The following is a 17,502-nucleotide window of genomic DNA, read 5'->3' on the forward strand; positions in this document are numbered from 1 at the left end:
GGTTGATGACTTCATTGTGGCTTCAGTGTGGTTGTGCTCACACATCAATATATTGGAGTATGTTATTTTATTAGGTATTACTTCCCTTCATTTCTTATTTATATAAGACATTACACTTCAACTATACATCAGGTAAGTTATATAGTAGCTCTTTCATATCAAGATAATAAAGGATGCATTAAACAATATAAAAGGGGCATCAGGTGTTACAAGAAAGAAAAACTATCCTGGTTGAATTATGGTTTTAGAGAAAGCAAGTATATAGCATCATAAGTTATGATACGATTAAAGGGATGAGAAACAACATTGCTAGGACATGCAGATACTGTAAAGATGCTGTACATTATGGAATTATTATTTCAAGTCAAATCCACTCAAATATGTGCCTACTGGTTGGCTTATGGCCAGCAAGAGTATCATCCAAAATAAGAGATAAGTTAACTGAAGAAAAAAGTGCAGCTGAAGTTGGGCCGCTTTCCATAGAACACTGATTCTCCCCTATTATTGTGCATGAGAATAGACTAACATGTTTAGTAAAAACGTAATTCCTGGGCCCTTTCTCTAGAGATTCTGATTCAGTAGGTTTGGGGTGGGGATCGGCCACCTGAATTAACAACAGGAATCACTCTGCTCCGACGCAGCATTTCCACACATCGCTTTTCATACCAGCGTACGTATAGATCTCCCAGGGACCTACTTAAAATGCAGCTCCTAATTCAACAGATCTAGGGTAAGGCCTGGTTTTCTGCATTTCTAACAAGCTTCCAGGCAATGCTGATGCTGCTGGTCCATGGACCACATTTTTAATAGCACGCTTTTGTCCGTTTCTGGAGCATGCACAGAAGGGAAGGTAGAGAACTCACCGTCAACACTGATGTTCCTTACTCCGTAAAAGTGAGACAGGCATTACTATAACTGAACAGTGTTTTCAGTGACAGTCTCATCCTACAGATCAAGGGCTGAATCATGGTAGAATGCAATGACCCACCTTGGGACATCTGGGACAGTGATGTGTTAGCTTCACCTCAAATTATGGGAATTTTTACCCATACTGTACTAAGGAATTCGCTGACACTAAATCAACTGTTCATCTGGCTCTTGGCTGCAATATTAATAACTTAGTAAAAAGTCCAAGTCCTAAACCCTGGAGATTACTGCAGAGGCTGGGGCACCTCCTTTGCATGAGAGAGAATCCACATCTGGCTATGTGTAATCATCCAGTTGCTGTTCTAACAGTGGGGGACAGAGGCCTCAGGTAGTTCAGATCTGAGCAGAGGACTATGGAATTACCGCAAGCAGTCTGAGAATCCATGTCTACAGACAATGTTTTATATGTATGTACAATTTTTTAAATGTTTGTAGATGTCATTACAATAAATTTTTTAAAAAATAAATTTATATTAGTTGTGGAACACTGTATATTTTGTCAATTAATAGATAGTAAAAGACAATCATATATCACTTGTGGTAGTCATATTTTGACATTAAAAATATTAATGTCAAATAATATTAATGTCAAGTGGCTTGACATAGGGAAATTCAAATCCTTCAGCATTTCAGAGGATAAATGATATATATATGTCATTATTAAACATATATATTTAAAGAAAATTATGCTCAAATTCTAAATGGCCGAATGTCTCATAATTTTATAAATCAAGAAAGAAAATGCTGGTACAGAATATAACCTCAGATGTTTTAATAGAGAGATCTTATTTACTATTTACAGGATTCTCCGATGGAAGTGGGCTGGTCACTAGCCTAGTGACCCAAATGACACCAAAAAGCAAGAGCAGCTCAGGGGCCACTAAATGTTGACAGTCTTGGCTGGCTTCACATCTTCAACTTCAGAAGCTAGCCAGCGGTAAGTGCGATGACGCCTCAGCACCTCGATGGCCTTCATTTCCAGGGGTGTGGCCTGAATGCCAAGGTCTTCCAAGCCAGGCAGGTGAGGCAATATCAGGTCTGTGATGTTAACCTTTGAATAAACAAAGAACCACAGAGAGCACTGAAAATTGGCAAGGACACAAAGTGCTATTCTAGCAAGCACTTCAGCACTAGAGATGCCCTGAGTCCCATTAGAGAGACTTCACTGTTTTCAAAGAATATGTGGCAGTGTTTGATTCCTGGAACTCAGTAAAAGTAGACCGCAGAAAAAGAGTTTAGGGGAAAAAAAAAAAGCAAGTTCACAAAATATTAGCTCAAAGGTGCCCAGCACTATCCATGAGCATAGGACACTGCCTGTAAGTGAGTCATTCTACGGACTTAAATGGAAATAAATCTAGAGTGGAGAAGCGCAAGTCATCACTTTAAAGGAGGGTATAAGAATAAAATAGGTACTAAGGCAGAGCTAACCTATTCTCCATTTCTCCCTGTACCTGTGTTCTGCTTCAGTTTTAACTGTTGAATTAAGAAGATAATTAGCATTTGTCCTTGCTCATTAAGAAAAAATCCATTAACCTTTGTGCTCCTGCTATACTTAATCTGGTTGACTAATGCTCAGTGTAGATAGAAAATCCAAACCTGTTCTGTCTCTGGGGAAGGAGAATGAACTATAAGACTTCCAAAGATCTCAGATCAATCATCCAAAAGCACAGAAGAGAATAAATTTGCATATAGAGCAGCATCAATCTTTTATCCTTCCACCCAACAAAGTCTGCAATTCTTTTATGAGTGCTATAAAGCAACCTCCAAACCAAATCTAAAGCCCATTCAGCCTACTGTATTCACACTTTTTCAATTATAATGTAAGAGGCACATTAATGTAAGATACACTGAAGTGTTCTGACAATCAGTTCCCCTTTCTGATCTTTCATGAACATAAAAGGAATGCCTTGAAAATGGTCTTAGCTTTCCAACCTGTCAGAGGGGAGGATAACTGCTGCCCATTCACATCTGTTCCCTAAGGGCTATTTTAGCTTTTAGGTAACATTCAGAGGACAATCTGGCCATTTCTTGTTGATAAAAGGTCAACAGGTCCTCAAAGGTATTTTTATTTTGTCCAATACAGTATTTTTTATTTTGTGTCCTCCCTAGAAACATTTCTATCTACACACAGTGGGCAATGATCAGTAAGGAATACTAGCAGGGGAGACAACAAGATCGAAAGAGCCAGAGCTCTGAAATTCAACGCACTATAAAGAGAACAGAGAGGCAGCAGGAGACTAGTCAAGAGAATAAGAAAGGAGGAGTCTACCCTCTTGGATGAGTTATTATTTCTTTTATCTTTCTGTAAGTTGAAAATTTTCAATACTATTATAAATGTTTTCATAATAAAAAGATGAGTAAAAAGGGAGGGAGAGGGACATGCTTTGAGATCTGGTATATATTTTGAGGGTTGCCAGAATCATACTTGCCTATGGTGCAGTGCTGTGCTGTCCCATACAGTAGTCAACAGCCAAATGTGGTGATTTAAGTTTAAATTAATTAAAATTAAATAAAATTCAAATATTATTAGTCAACAAGTCACATTTCAAGAGTTCAATAATCATATGTTGCTAGTAGTTATATCTTAGACATTGTAGATTACAAAACATTTCCATCATTGCAGAACGTTCTGTTGGAGAGTGCTGATTTAGATCTAAACTGGATGGGAAAGAAAGAAATCAAGGGGAATCTCTACATTTTTGACTTGAGCAACAGAGGTAATAGTGATACCATTAACTGCAATGAGAGAGGCAGGCTTGCAATTCATTTATGGACATGTTATATTTCAGAAGACTAATAATATTTCTAAATTGATAAAAGAGACTGCAGCTGGGTTGGGGGAAACAGTTCAAGGCTGGAAGTAAAACTGAAGCCATGAGCTTTACAGATAGCAGCTGGAGCATGGGACTAGGTGAAGGACATTAAGAGAATGAGCAAAGATAGAAAAGAACTGAGGATAGAGACCTTGGGTCCCTCAACATTTAGAGATGGGGGGAAGAGGGTGAATCAGGAAGGCAGATCGCAAAGTATGGCCTAGTGAGAAGAGAAAAAGCAAGAGAATGTGGAGCTGGCCAGAAAAGAGATGGAAATTCAGGGCTTTAAGAAGGAGAGAGCATGTCATAGATGGAATGAGATTGAGGTCAGAGAACTGACTTGGATTTGGCAGAATTGAGATCATAGGTGACCTTGAAAAGAGCAGTTCTAGAAGAGAAATGGGAATAAAAGCCTGAATGGAGTGGGTTAAAGAAAGAATGAGGTAAGAAACTGTCAACGGCAGGTACAGACAGCTCTTCTGAGGAGTTATGATGCAAAGGGACGAACAGAATGGAAAAGGGAGGACTCTGACTTTAAAAAAACAGGAGCCCTTAAGGCATGTCTGTATGCTCATGGGAATGAACCAATGGAGAAAGAAAAGTTGATAATGTCAGAGAGAAGATAATGGAGAACCACACCCTGGGGCAGGCTGAGAGTGGATGAGTTTGAGTGCACAAGTAGAGGGGCTGACCTCAGATGGGTAACAGACAAGGAGCATGAAAACAACCAAGGAAGCAAGCAAACAAAAATCAATTCTAATTTACCTGTCTCTATACTCTGGTTTCTCTTCAGATCATATAAATCTTTCACTTTCTGTTAACTTATCTGTCTCTCCAACTCTGTATCTGTTACAGAGATACTCACCCGCTCCACTTTATCCCTTGTTGTCCAGGGCTCAAATGGAGTTAATTCAAAGAGTCGTGCTATCAATCTGTACAAAGGAATAAACATGGCACATGTGATAAATGTCTCCATGCCCAATATCCAAACTAACCTATAAGAACCACAGGAAGAGAGGATACTGTAGAGGCAGGAAATTCACTGAATTTTGTTGGCTTTTTTTTTTTAAGAACATTCTGGCACCGCTACCTGTGATGTTACCTCCCCTTTCAAACTAAGCCAACCTGAGCACTGTAACTGCTGGCACTCTGTTCTCTACCAAAGAGACAATGAATCTTAAAAACTGAAAACTAAAATAAAGCCATCACCAACAACAAAACAAAAAATATCCAACATTCAGTGAAGTCTGAAATTCAATCTAAGCCTCAGACATTCAAATATGCTACCATTAAGGATGCAGGGCATCGAATTTCTGTCAGAAGTACCCTTGGGGCAGTGGGTGTTAAGCTAGCATACAAAGTACCCTAAGAATTCCTTGGAATCTCCAAAGAGGACTGGGGGCAAGGGAGAATATGTTCTGAGTATCACCCATCAGTACAGCCAGACTAGCTCTACTTTTATCTGATTACTTAGTGGGCCTTTATGGAAAGAGACACTGAACACAGGGTTCCACAGCTTTTTAAAAAGTAAAAAAAAAAAAAAAAAAAAAAAAAGCATTATTCATTATTCATGTGGCATAAAAAAATGAAAAAGGAAGCTGAAGACCGGTCAGGATTTCTCTAGGAACATATAAAGCCTTGGATTCCATATGAGCTATTCCAATGGCAGAAAAAGGCACTTTACTGGGCTAACACAGCTTAATAAAAATACCCCTTACAAAGCTTCCAACTTTCTATGCTCTGGCTCTATGCTAACAGATCACTTCTGGTATCTATTTTAGTGTCTTTGGTGGGCCATGCCATGTGCATATGCCAATTCCACGAAAACTCTCAACTGTATGCACAACCAAGAAAGTAGCTCCCTCCAATCTGGCTTACACCCTTATTCCACTGCAATGCAAACAAATGACCTCACTACCAACTCCAGTGGATACTTTTTAGTCCTTTATCTTATCTGACATTTCTCCAGCATTTCACTCCACAAATATTAACAGAGTGCTTCTCCAAGTGTTCACGATACACATGTGAACAAATAGCAATTTTCCCCTCCTTAAAATGATCCCCTTCCTTTAGTATCTAGGCTTCCAAATTCTCTTCATTTTTCACTTAAACATTTGATAACTCTTTCACCCTCTCTGATAAATTTATCTTACACTGCTGGTCCCTTAAATGGAGGTATCCCTCACACTCCATCCTCAGCCTTCCTCTTCCACTCACTATGAGGAAGTAGACAGCCTGAAAATAGAACACTCTCGGTATGTTATCATCATACTGCATTCTAATTGTCTATTTTTCTGTTACCTCTGTTAGAGGGTTTACTGTAACATCTCGAGTCCCTAGTGCATTGCCTATGGCATAGTAGGCATTCAATAAATGTTTGTTGAATGAATGAATGAATGAAAAAATCATATGAAGTGAACTGCCATGCTGGTTTATAAATCAATCTCTGGCAAACTGGATGTGAAAGTATCCCTGACCAGACCACTAGTGTGTGGCATAATTCTGAGATTCTAAATCTACAAAGGGAAGAAGTGAACCAAGAAGCAGGAAAAGAAGATAAGGCAACCAAAGGCAAACTCCGAATCAACTTAGGTCCTTCTCTCAACTGCATGACCAGACTGGTTTAACAAAAAAGGATCCCTTTGCCATTTCTAGGTGAGTGCTATGAAACAGGGGGAAACCTGAAAGCTCCTTTACTCAATCTGCCAAGCAAGATCCTTCTCCAAATTAAAACTTAGTAGTTTTTAATTGGAGAATTTGAAGAACTGCAGATTTAACCTCTCAACACACACTGTTTCTCTCATCCACAATAATCTACATTTCTCTTTCTGTTTTTTTCCTCGACTAACATCAAGACATCATGGGCACATCCTAGCTAGAGATTCAGAGACTGCACTGTACCAGACATACTCACTTACTCCCTAAGTGAGAGCATCACCAACAAATGTATCAAGTTAGCTCGATATTAGAAGGCACAAAAAGAAGGGCTATACTTACCGAAAGGCAAAATGTGGCAAAGGGTATGGAAGGAAGGGCCTGTGAGCCACAGCAAAAGCATACTGCACCAGGTCATAAAGGAGGTACCGATTAGGCCTACCAAAAGAAAATTCAGTTATTCAAATTATTTGCTCCTACGAATTTTTTTTAATTTGACAAAAAAATGCCATTTTTCTTTTGAAAACGAATACATATGCACTGCAGTAAATACAAATTAGCACAAAGAAAAATCATCACAATCTCAACAAAGATAGTTTATACATTTAACAAATATCCTTCTCATTGCCTTACATATACATTTTTGTTTCTATAAATGTAAGATTACACAGTTCATCCTATTCTGTAATGACTTTTTCATCTGACATTAAATCACAATCATCTTTCCATGTCATTAAATATAATATTTAGTGCATGTTTAATGGCTGCACATATTGTACTGCACGTAATCCTATTTTACCAATTCCTAGTTTTGGATATTTAAGCTATTAAAAATATTTTTCTTTTATAAAACAATGCTTTAATAAACATTATTGTAGTAAATACTTATACTTATCCATAATTATGTATTTATAATACATTCTAGGAGTAGAACTGGCTCATCGTACATTTTGAAATTTTAAGGCTTTTATTGAATACTTCCAAACTGTCTTCTAAAATGGTTATATCAATTTGCATAAAATGCTAGTAGCCCCCTCACCAAAAAAGTTTAGTCATAAAAAATAAACAAAATTTTGCCAATGTGCCTCGTAAAAAGATGCCTCGATGTTTTAATTAGCATTGATTTAATACTAAATATTATTTTTTTCTTCACATATTTTTGGCCATTTACACTTCTTTCTTTTCTCTCTTTCCTCCTGGTGTCCCTGTCTATAAGAATGATTTGTAAGAGTTCTTTATATTTTAATGATACAGTTGGAAAAATCTTTTATTGTTTGTATTTTACCTTTTAATGTTTAGGTGTTTTGCAGCATACAAACATTTCAATCAATCAAAACTACTGATTTCTTTTACTTTATGATTTGGTTTCATATTTAGAAAATCCCTTTATAGTCACCAGTGACATAACTTTCCACATATTTTTACTAATGCTTTTGGTTTCTTTAATCCATAAAATAAGTTCCTTTTGAAACAAATTTTTGTATTGTTGTAAGGTAAAGACGTAACATCATTTACTGAATCCCCCTATAGTTTTACATGAGATTGTTTCTCGACTTTCTATTCTATTCCATTAATCTGAACAGTTTTGTACCTGTATAAGCTAGCTTTAATAATTACTAATGCTTATAATACATTTTAATACCTCTTCACTTACTTTCTTAATTCGTTTTCCTAATTCAGCCTGTGATAGCTGAGAGCTAAATGAAAGTAATTTAGTGAGAACCTCATCATTCTAACATTTTCGCCCAAACAAAACAAAACAAAACAAACAGCTATTGTGGGCCTTTTGCATATTATAAATTTAGAACCAAATTGTCAATTTTTGCTAAAAATCTTATTTTGATATGATTAAGTTGAAATACAGATCAATTTGGGGAAAACTGCTATTTTTATACTACTGACTCTTCAAAACCATGGACACGGGATGTCTTTCCATTTCTTTAAGTCTTCTTTAATTTCCCTCAGTGTACAGGTCTTATACTTCTCTTGTTAAATTTATACCTAAGTATTTTATTCTTTTTTATGCTATTGTGATTAAAATAATTTTCTTAATTTGATTTTTAGATTGTTCATTTGCTAACATATGGAAATTGATTTTTACATGTCAATCTTGTACCTTGTCATCTTGTTGAACTTGTTTACTAGTTCTCATCATTGTATGTGTGCATCAAAAGGTATTTAATGAATGAATGATATATAGAATGAACCGACATCATGTAATTAATAACTATGCAAAACCTAGAAGCCTCTGCCTTAGCCTCAAAGTGTCAGGGAGACAAGCAAAGTTTTCCCCTGGAGCTGAAGAGACAAAAAGAGAAGTGTAGATACATTTTTACAATTTCACAAGGATAAATGCCTACACTGCCATGTCTAGAGTAACTTGACCCATCACTGTGCCAAACAAATAGGACTTACTAACGCCTAGCAAAGAAACTGGAGTTGCTGGGCTAAACGAAAGAAGAAAATGGCTAACTCATCTCAGAGCTATTCCCACTGAGTAGTAGTAAAGGTCATAAAGCCATTTCTGTTCATTTAATCCTTGGAAACATGTCTAAGCACCTCTTGACTAAAGCCTGATGTCTTTTCAGTGTAGGGTTTTATGAAACCTGTGGTGAACTCAATTTTTTGTGACTAACTTTCCTAGGGTATATAACTGATTGCATGTTAATGTACCGAATTGGGAACTCAAAGAGAGACATGTGTCTTGCAGCAGCTAGTTGACATGGAAACACAATATAATTTTTTTGCATATGCACACACAAATTTTACTAAATTTGTAATAATAGTGAAACATAATAATGTATAGATTCATAATCCTGGAAATAAATATTATGCATCTGGCTTAGAGAGAAAGTGTCTCTTTTTTTAGAAGCAAATATTTCTTAGAAATTAGGCTACGCCTGAATTGTTGAATTAGATTCCCACATTTCACAGAACATTGGGTATCATTAGTTTCTTTCACAGAATGACAGGGTTCTGAGCCAATTATTAGGTGGATTTGGTACTTTTAGATTTGGTACACTGAGTCTTAGTTTTTCAGTTTTAGTTAATTCAGTAAAAAGGTCCTAAACCTAGCTGTGACATAATTTAACAATTTCAGGTAAGGCACCTCGCTTAACTGTGTCCTATTTTTTCTGGAGAGCAAATTTCAGCAAAGAGAGCATGTAACAAAACATCGGTCTTGCACGGCATTAGTATTGTATCCTAAACCAGCCATTTCCAACCTTTTGGAGGCATTAAGGTACTCTAACAAAATTAATTTGATTTTACAACTGTACTGAATCCCTAAAAGTGTTTTGTTTGTGTTTTAGAAATTATAGCAATATAATTTTATAATGTATTATAAACATCACTGGCAGAGTATAAAATCATACTTGTAGGTCACTGGACTAAGTCTATATAATAGTCTAGGGCAGAGGTTCTCAGACTTTGGTGAGAGAAAAACCACTGATTAAAGCAGATTCTCAGGTTCCCTCATATTCTGATTTCACAAAATCATTCAGGAGATTCTGATAATGGTGGCCTTTGGACAGCTGTTTGAGACACACTGGCCTAAGGTCTAAGGGAATAAGGTTTCTGGAATAAATACAGTGGAAGAAAAACACTATAAAAATGTAACAAATAAATCTGTTAGTGATATATTTAGAAATTATTGTTATTGTAAATCATTATGATTCCTTCATTTTAACAAGTACCACAATTTTAAAGTCAAACTCTAGCCACCTACCCAACAAAGGCAAAAGATTTCCCTCTGGCATCTGGCTCCTTAATTGCATTAATGATTCCTTTGGATACATCTACAACCTATAAGAAATTATAACATGTGTTTAAGTAATTGTTGGGTTGGCGGGGGAGAGAGAGAGGGAGAGAAAGGGAAGAAAGGAAAGAGGGATTGAGGGAGGGAGAGAAGAACGAAGGGAAAGCAGGTCACATCAATCGCACACACACACACAAGACCATAAAAAAATTAAGATAATGGCATTGCCTGTCTTCAGAAAGCTTCTTCGAGGACCCAGTTCCCAGGAGCTCAAATAATCTCCACATTGGAGGGTTCACATAAATATTTTCTCCAGTCAGAATGTGTTTATCTTCAGATGGCTGCCAAGGCCTTCTGATTTACCTTTGCCCATTATCTCTCCAATCTCATTCCTTATGGTTCCTAATGCTGTTACTCAGCTATCACAAACTGTTAGGCTGAACTACATGGAATTGCCAATATTATACTAGTTTGACTTTTGAAAATAATTTTATATGTTTGTAGACTCCATGGTTGTCAACTGGGCTGACTTTGGCCCCCAGGGGAATTTGGCAAATGCCTAGAGATATTTTTAGTTGTCACAAGGGGGGGGGGCGGGGCAGGGCGGTGCTGTGCTACTGCCATCTAGTGGTTGGGGACAGGAATACTAGTAAACATTCTCCAACAGCCCCTACAAGGAATTATCTGGCCCAAAATGTTACTAGTGCCACAGCTGAGAAACCCTAATTCATAATATATACCTCAAAATGCTTTCTCACCTCTGGGTCCCTGTTTACACTGTTTCCTCTGAACGGAATACTCTTCCTCAACCTGCTTCATCTGACTTACTGTTAGTCATTTTTAAGGTCTCACCTTAGATGTCATTTTCCAGAGCTGGCCCTCAAGTCTGGATTAGGTGTCCCTCTGATATAATTACTTAAACCCTTCTCCCCTTCACAGCACTTACCACACTACATGATAATTGCTTGGCTGACCTAACTCTAAAACCAACTTGAGGATAGCAATTTGTGTTTGCCTGGTTAATACCTTTATATCCTCAGTGGCATGTACAGTGTGCCTAGCACATTAAGGATTCAAGACATTATTCCTAAGTGAATGAGCAAGTAAAGACACAGAGAATACATGTACCTCTTAGGTAAACAGAGAGGCAGCCAGTTGAAGCAAATTGACAAAGAAGAAAATGACAGAGTTATAGGATTAGGATAAAATCAGAAAACTGATCACCTCAACCTGAATTCAGCTAAAGCCTCTTCCTCCAGGGTACTTACATATACTGGTTGTTTCACTGTCTTCATGCCCAAGGAAATAAGAGGTACACCACCAAACCAGCGAATATCTGGTAGAAGAAAGAGAACTATTCTTAGAAAGCCTAAGGAGCTATAAGACTCACCAACCTCCAGGTACTCCAGATTAACAGAATCATTTTGCATAATATAATTAATGAAATAAATGTGACTGACTCTGAGGAAGCTAATGAGCAGCCACTTGGTTTTCAGACAACAAACATGGAAAGTAAAAAGGCCAAATATTTAAGGACACAGAGAGAAAAGGAAAAAGATCAAATGGCGTGGCTACTTGTCTTCTACTTAACAATGCTAAATGTGTGGCAACTCCCAAGACTGGACTCTAACTGCACTCCATTTTAAGTAGGAATATAAAAAAAGATGCTGGTAAAAATGGGAATTTAGTATATGATAAATGCAGTACCATGAATATGAGGGAAATGGTGCTAAGACAAGCATTCTACTATCTGGGAAAAAAATAAAAGAAAAGGAAAGAAAGAAATGGCTTACATCTCACCATAAAGCAAAACAAATCAAATTCCAAGTAGAGTAAATGTAAAGGCAAAAAAAAACTTTTCAAAAAAAATTTCAAAAGTAGAAATTATTTATAAGAGCATCGAAAAGAATAAAATACTCAGGAATAAACTTAACCAAGTTGGCTAAAGACTTGCACATTGAAAACTACAAAACATTGCCAAAAGAAATTTTAAAAGACAGAAATAAATGGAAAGACATCCGTGTTCATGGATTGGAAGACAATACTGTTAAAATGTCAAATCTACCTAAAGCAATCTACAGATTTAATGCAATCCCTATTAAAACTCCATCCTAAAATTTATATGGAATCTTACAGAACCTTGAATAGCCAAACTATCTTGAAAGAGTTGAAGGTATCATACTTTCTAAGGCCTATTAGTAATCAAAACAGTGTAGGGATAAAAACAGTGGTATAAAAACAGACATATACACCAATGGATTATTAGAACAGAGCAAAATAACCCCTGTATAAATAGTCAAACATTTCTGACAAGGTGCCAAGACCGTTTAATGAGGAAATGAGTCTTTTCAACAAACGGGACTGGGAAAACTGGATATCCACATATAAAAGAATGAAGTTGGACCTTTACCTTACATCATATATAAAAATTAATTCAAAATGGACCAAAGACCTAAACATCAGATCTAAAACTATAAAATCCTAGAAGAAAACAGAGGTAACTCGTAATTCGGTAAAATAAGAAACTAAAGATGGTTTCTTATCATAGACTTAAAAATGTATTCTTCTCTCCTGCCCCCATAGAAGTACAGGAAAATCATTTTTTCACCCCTAAAATCTCAAAAATCTAATCACTGATTTTCTCTGCCAAGACAAGTCTAATTAGTAAACAAACAAACAAAAACCCTGAGAATAAACATAAAATATCTCCCAGCCTATGAAATTAGTTTACATACCAACTACTTTTAGTTTATCAATGGTCAAATTAATATTTATTAATCTCTAATCCCATTCCATAGAAATTGCCATTAACAAGGAAGATCTATAAATGTGTTTGACAAAGTATACTACCTTTTTGTCTTTGAAAATCAACATCTAAGTCTTAGAGACATGGCAATCAGAGAAAGTGAGAAAGCAGTAAAGAAACCGGCTTCATAAGCAAAGTATAAATGAAGCCAATATTTAACCATTAAATATGTACCAAGTGATATAATACAGGCTACTTCATCTAATTAACACATCACTCTTGAGGTAGACATTATTATCTCCATTTTAACAAATGAGGAAGCTGCCACTCAGAGACTTGCCAAAGTCACAGAGCTAGTTAGTCTCAGGGCCAAAATTTTAACTCAGGTCTCTGACTTTCAAGTACATGCTCTTTCAATGAATCTAAGTTGCTTCTTTTAATGTAAGCAACAAAAATCCTGAGAAGGACCATGTTGACTAGACAAATATAATAACCTTGGGGAGCAAAAGGCAACTGGGGGGAGAAAAAGTATAATTTCAATCTGTCAAGTCAGAGAACATTGTTAGCTTGTGCTTAACTTTGACAAGGTTAACTGGTTCTCCTCTCTTCTACCATTAAGAAAGAATACGCACTTGCAAAATAATTTAGGAATCTATCTTCTCGTCCAAAGATGTCTGACGGCTTTATGATAGTGGCTTCTGGAAATGCATTTCTTACTTCTTTCTCTCCAACAGCCTAAACAAACAATCAAATAAAAGAGTTCTGAGATGAGTAAAAAGAAACCTTCCATTATTTCCACTATCGGGACACTACTTGTATTACAAAGGTCATATGTTCATTCAGATTAAAGTAATGATACTATTCATAAAACTCAGTTACACCGAATTTTTTTTTAAAAAATCACACATAAAAATACCCTGTCTCTTATAGCTCTTGTTGGGTTTCTTCTCATATTTAGTCTAGGGAAGCTTACACAATAAGAGAAAACCCAGAGCAGAATTTTTCTAGCCTCTCTTTTTCCTTCTAATTACAGATTCTCTTGTTTGTCAACCACCTAGCAGCCTGCCAGAGAAAGGAGAGTGCTGAAATGCACTACCTTGATGAAAGTTGCAGCAGTACATACCTACTCAGAAGAAGTTGAAAAGAGGGTCCTTAATCTTCCTCCCCTCACCTGTTATCATCCACCTATTTCCTAGACAAGTCCTCTTGTTCGATGCAGACATCGGCACCTCGTTCAGTCCTCCTTTCCACCCAACTTCTTTTTCACCTACACCACCACTATGGGTGGACACCAAATTCGAAAAGGACTTGGACCTCTCAGTTTCTTGAGCTTCTCAACTCCAATGACCACCTCTTCACTCCATTCCTACACTGTCAATTCAGTCAGGCTCAGACCCTATCAACGACTTAAGTGCCCTTCTTCTGAATCACTAAATGAAGACATCCTACTCCTAGATTACAAACTCCTATTTCCAGCCTGCATGTTCTTTGTTTATCTGCTCCTGAGATATATTTCTCAACTTTCTCAGGAACCCTAGTCCACTGATCCTGCTTGTAACACTGTCTTTCCTTGGCTTCTTTTTATCGTTATTCTTCTGATTTCCCTATCTCGTCATTACCACTACTCAGTCTTTTTTGTTTCTTGCAGGTGCCTCCTGGTCTACGAGACCACTAATTACTGGTATTCCTCTCCTCTCAATCTATACTTCCTCACTAGGCCATCATATCCCCACCCATTGTTTCAATAACAAATGCTGCTGATTCCCTAATTTATACCTCTAACCCAGACCTCTCTTCTGGGTTGCAGGATCAGAAAGCCCATTCCCCACTGTTATCTGGATGACTGACATACATATGAAATGCAACTCGAATCTAAAACTGGATCATCCTTAGTCTATGGCCATGCCGCCCTGAATGCGCCCGATCTTGTCTGATCTCGGAAGTTAAGCAGGGTTGGGCCTGGTTAGTATGTTGATGGGAGACCACCTAGGAATACCAGGTGCTGTAGGTGTTAAAGTGAATGAACGAATGAATGAATGAATGAATGAACAGGTAAGAATAGCAAAATAAATGAATGAATGAATGATTGAATAAATAAACAAATAAAAAAAAGCTGGATCATCCTCTTCCATTCTCCATAAATAGTATTTCTCAATCTTCGCTGTACACTAGAATTACCTAGGAAGAGTTAAAAAACACTCAAGTTTTATCCTAAGAGATTCTATTTTAATTGGTCTTGGTGTAGCCTGGGCATCAGAATTTTTCAAAGCTCCCTCACTGATTGTAATGTGCAGCTAAGGCTAAGAATTACTGCCCTAAGGCCTGGTCCTTCTCAAGGGTTTCTCATCTTATTCAACAGTATTGCCATCCATCCTGCTGGACATTTTTGACTCTTCTTTCTCACCAGACTCCCTCAACCCCGTTCCTTCCAAACAATCATATATTCAGATGATTCTATGAATGCTAGGGCAGAAGCAGGCACAATGTACACATTCTCTCTCTATAATGCAGTATGAGAATGTGAGGCCCTGATGTGCTGTCAGGCAGTTTTGTGAGTATGAAAAACCAAGTTTACACAAAAGGAAGCTTAAAGAATCACAAAGAAACAAAGCTGCACTCCTGATGAACCTTGACACCAATATTTTTAAGGGTCCCTATTGTTCGATTTTTCAGATACATGGGCCTATAAAGTCCCTTTTGTTTAGGCCAGTTTACACTGGATTTGCTAATGCTAATAATTAAATGCTCCTAACTGATAGATATCCTTTCTCCCCCATTCTAGGCTCCTATGGCACTGTTTGCTATTCTGCAATACCTGGTGCCTTTGGAATTATTTTCCTCAAAGGACTGGAAACTAGATATGGGCTAAGACCATGTCTCTTTTATTCACTACTGTATCCCCAGTGCTTAATACAACATGCAGTATATAGTACGTGCTTAATAAACAATATATTCAATAAAAGAATGCAGTAAGTCAAAAAGTTGGAGTCACTGTCAAGGAACTCTGTGGTCATTCTCAGTCTTCACATCACCCCTTCAGAAGTGGCATAAGACCATGATTATACAAGGGGTTTGAGAAAAAAGATCGTCCTTAGCCTTGGGAGGTGACACAAGTATGATTCTTTTGGGCAGAAATCATACTCTATCTTTTATGATGTTTACTGTGTAATGCTATTATGTCCCAAGAAACTACGCATTTGAGGGCAGGTAATAATATTGTTTATCTATCTTTGAAGTCCCTTAGCATAGTTCCCTGTAAACAGAAGGCACTCAACCAAAATGAAAGAACACTACCCCAACCGCACCCCTCCCCCAACCCCCGCCCCCACACACACCCCATCACATACACAAATCTAATTCTGGTATGGAGAATTAGAAACCTCTTTCAATCCTGGATATGTCAATGGGAAACATGAGAAACCCTTCTCATGTAACTCATGTTTCAAAGCGGCCAGGAAACTCCAGCTCTGTGAACCACTTCCCAAATCAACTTGTTACTTACCTTATTTCTCAGGTATCTAGAAGAGCTTTTAATATCAGCATTCAGATGTGAAACGTGAATCAATTTTTCAACTCCAGCTTCCTTGGACACCTGAGCAATTGCTTGGGGAATCTTCACAAAAACATCCTCAAAATCATAGTTTCTGGAAGAAAAAAGAGGGAGGGGGATCAGCTAAGAACACCTAACTCGAGATTTCAAAGCTTTTTATCTCAAGCTGGTTTTCATACTGCCGCTGAAATTCATAATAGCTAAACTTTTAAATAGCAATGATTTAACCCAAAATCAAAAAAAAATCTTTTTTCACTATTCACTATCATTACTGTACATAATTCAAGCCTTACTATCAGTTACAAAGCAGCATGTGTAATATTCTGTGTTCTCAAGGAATCCCTAGGCTGAGGTACTTGAAAAACATCTGACTGCACTGTCTGCACTTATGAGTTGGGATGAAGTTAGTGCTGGGACTGGAAGGAAAATTACTACTTATGTGGGGCCTTTGTTTCCCTCAGGGGGAAAGGAAAAAACTAAAAAGTCAGTCACCAATTTAATCCAACATTAACTAAAGGCTTACTCTGTTTAAGGCACTGTGTTAGTCACTAAGGAGGATATAAAGGTGACTAATACCCTCATCAAAGAACTTAAGAACATTTGATGAGACAGACATATATGAATAAATCTAAGTCAAATTTTAATAAATGCTACAAAAAAGGTGTGAATAAAGTGGTGTGGAACTACAGGAGTCAAACATTATTTGTTGATAAAGGACTCATGCAAAGGCTAAAAAGAACTGTTCAAAGCAGTACTCATGCCACCTTCAATTAACAATGTGAAGAACAGATTCAGGACATTGTCCATACTGGAAAACCAATGTCCATCTTGCTGAACAGTGAAATACAAAAATTCTCCTACTTAATCCCATCCCAGCTGGACAGATACAAGCACAGGACCAATACCTGTCATCGTGTCAAACTGATGACACCAACCACACTGACACAAACTATACGGGCTTTTTTATGGGCAGCATATCACACTCCTTATCTTACCTATACTAAACTTATGCAACTAAATCCCTGGGGCCAGGGGGGTGGGGGGCAGTCACTAG

General features: G+C 37.3%; 1 protein-coding gene and 1 pseudogene across 1 annotated transcript in view; one reads left to right on the forward strand and one right to left on the reverse strand.

Moving 5' to 3' along the window:
* Nucleotides 1-1,675: 1,675 nt before the first annotated feature.
* Nucleotides 1,676-17,502, reverse strand: part of NDUFA9 (NADH:ubiquinone oxidoreductase subunit A9) — a 26,298-nt gene continuing 10,471 nt past the window's right edge. Inside the window, exons 4-11 of the mRNA XM_023531581.1 lie at nucleotides 17,258-17,279; nucleotides 16,401-16,571; nucleotides 13,531-13,633; nucleotides 11,421-11,488; nucleotides 10,123-10,199; nucleotides 6,738-6,833; nucleotides 4,606-4,672; nucleotides 1,676-1,978 (exon numbers count right to left, since the gene is read on the reverse strand). Of these exons, the coding sequence (XP_023387349.1) occupies nucleotides 1,808-1,978; nucleotides 4,606-4,672; nucleotides 6,738-6,833; nucleotides 10,123-10,199; nucleotides 11,421-11,488; nucleotides 13,531-13,633; nucleotides 16,401-16,571; nucleotides 17,258-17,279 (775 nt within the window). The 3' untranslated portion in view covers nucleotides 1,676-1,807. The remainder of the gene's footprint in view (nucleotides 1,979-4,605; nucleotides 4,673-6,737; nucleotides 6,834-10,122; nucleotides 10,200-11,420; nucleotides 11,489-13,530; nucleotides 13,634-16,400; nucleotides 16,572-17,257; nucleotides 17,280-17,502) is intronic.
* LOC111740928 lies at nucleotides 14,791-14,909 on the forward strand (annotated as a pseudogene).

The sequence above is a fragment of the Pteropus vampyrus genome, unplaced genomic scaffold (genome assembly GCF_000151845.1).
Source record: "Pteropus vampyrus isolate Shadow unplaced genomic scaffold, Pvam_2.0 Scaffold70, whole genome shotgun sequence".
NCBI lineage: Eukaryota > Metazoa > Chordata > Mammalia > Chiroptera > Pteropodidae > Pteropus > Pteropus vampyrus.